Consider the following 1,870-nt stretch of genomic DNA (forward strand, 5'->3'; position numbering starts at 1 on the left):
AAGAGAAACAAAATAATTTTAAAAAATTAATTCATATTAATTAAAAAAAAGGTTGAATTTCGAAGAAACAATTCATCTACTAACTAAAATTAACTACAAATATTTTTGAGTTTCAATTACAAGTCCCGTTTTCTTAATATATTGGGACATGCACACAATGGGTGAAGCCTAGATACCCACCACAATGACTTAAAATTCCAATGAGAATTTCCCCCTCCTCCAAAATTCTATTGATTCTTCATATATATTTTTTCCACTTCCTTGTGGCATATGAAGAACATGGATAAATTAATTTTGGGGGAAAGTATATAAACAAATTACAAAGCCTATAAGGACTACCACATCAATAATTGTTCCACAAGTTGGGCATGCCAACCTCAGATAAGTAACTCTCAGAACTACCTTCTCCTAAACTTGGTGACCCTTTTATACTATTTGTATTGTTGTTATTATTATTAGGTATGTTTCTTTCCATATTTGTGAGCTGACTCAAAACAGCTTTCAATACTTTCCTATCACATGAAAAAGGGTCTAAGCAAGAACCCAAATTGGATGTTGTAGTAGTTCCTCCTCCACCATATAAAGTTGCATTATTATTGTTGTTGTTGGTAGGGAATAACTTAGGCTCCATTATGTGGTTGAAAATAGGGCTTGTTTGGGTGTGAGAGAAAATGGAGAAGCAGGGCACTTGCTCATACTCATCAGCATGAAGATGGGTTTGAGGTTGTTGTTGTTGGTCAAAGCTGATGAAAGAATCCATTAATGCTGGAAGAGATGAAGAGCCTGTGTCATCATAGCAGCTTCCCATGCTATTAGGTTTGCCACCAACTTCTCTGTTCTTGTAAAACACCCTACACAACACCCAATCTTCCTGTATGGGAAAAAAAAACACACTGAGGAAATGGGAGGAAAGAAATATAGTGTAATGGTAGGATAAATTAAAGTATAAACATATAGTATAGATACTAAGTTTTAGTAATAGCCTTAAGGAGTATTAATATTTCTTAGATCAATAAATCTAGGAGAATTAGGTGCTTTCATATTGCTTACATATGGCATTTAATAAAAAATTCAAAGAGAATCTTAGGTCAGCTACCCCATATCTTTCTGAAGTCACATTCTAGCCAATAAGCATGTGAGACAAATTTGGTTTCGGTAGAGCTAGCAAAAACTGATTGCAAAAAGTCAAAATTCTTGAAAAGAAATTAATTATGTTATCACAAGCTAAGTTTCCTCCATGAATCATGCAATTGTGCAAAGAAAATAATACAAAATAAAATATAATAATACCGTTTGCTATTATTCTATTCGTGTTAATTATAAAGAAAAGGGTAATGTTAGGTAGATAAAAAAATCAGTCAGAACTTGTCTTATTTAGTATTAATTAATTATCGCAACAATTAATGAATGTTAAATAAGACAAGTTATGAATATTTTTGACTGATTTTCTTTGGTTACCAAACATTTCTGTAAAAGAAATTACTCTAATGAAATAATGATTTTTGTTTAAAAAATATCACTTATTTGTTTAGTCATATTTTAAATAAAGATAATATTTTTAATAACGTATAAAAATCAAGTTTTACATTTTATCATTCAATGATTAAAATAAAATATCTTCACACGATGACAATTATAAAATTTTCATTAGAGTAGGCACCTGTTATAAATGGTAGCCGATAAAAAATTGATCAAAAATGCATACGACTAATGAAATAATATAATACAAAATGATTTAGACAAATGCATATAATTTAAATATTTTATTTCTGTATAAAAAACTAAATTAAAAATTAACCTTAATATACTAACCAAATCAATTAACTAATATATTAACTAATTTTTTTTATTTTTAAGAGTATTCTCAATT

At 29.1% G+C, this 1,870-nt stretch overlaps 1 protein-coding gene across 1 annotated transcript in view; it reads right to left on the reverse strand.

The window, feature by feature from the left end:
• Positions 53-1,870, reverse strand: part of LOC107613654 (NAC domain-containing protein 21/22) — a 6,308-nt gene continuing 4,490 nt past the window's right edge. Inside the window, exon 3 of the mRNA XM_016315748.2 lies at positions 53-871. Within this exon, the coding sequence (XP_016171234.1) occupies positions 344-871 (528 nt within the window). The 3' untranslated portion in view covers positions 53-343. The remainder of the gene's footprint in view (positions 872-1,870) is intronic.

This window comes from Arachis ipaensis, chromosome B08, assembly GCF_000816755.2.
Source record: "Arachis ipaensis cultivar K30076 chromosome B08, Araip1.1, whole genome shotgun sequence".
In the NCBI taxonomy this organism is placed as follows: domain Eukaryota; kingdom Viridiplantae; phylum Streptophyta; class Magnoliopsida; order Fabales; family Fabaceae; genus Arachis; species Arachis ipaensis.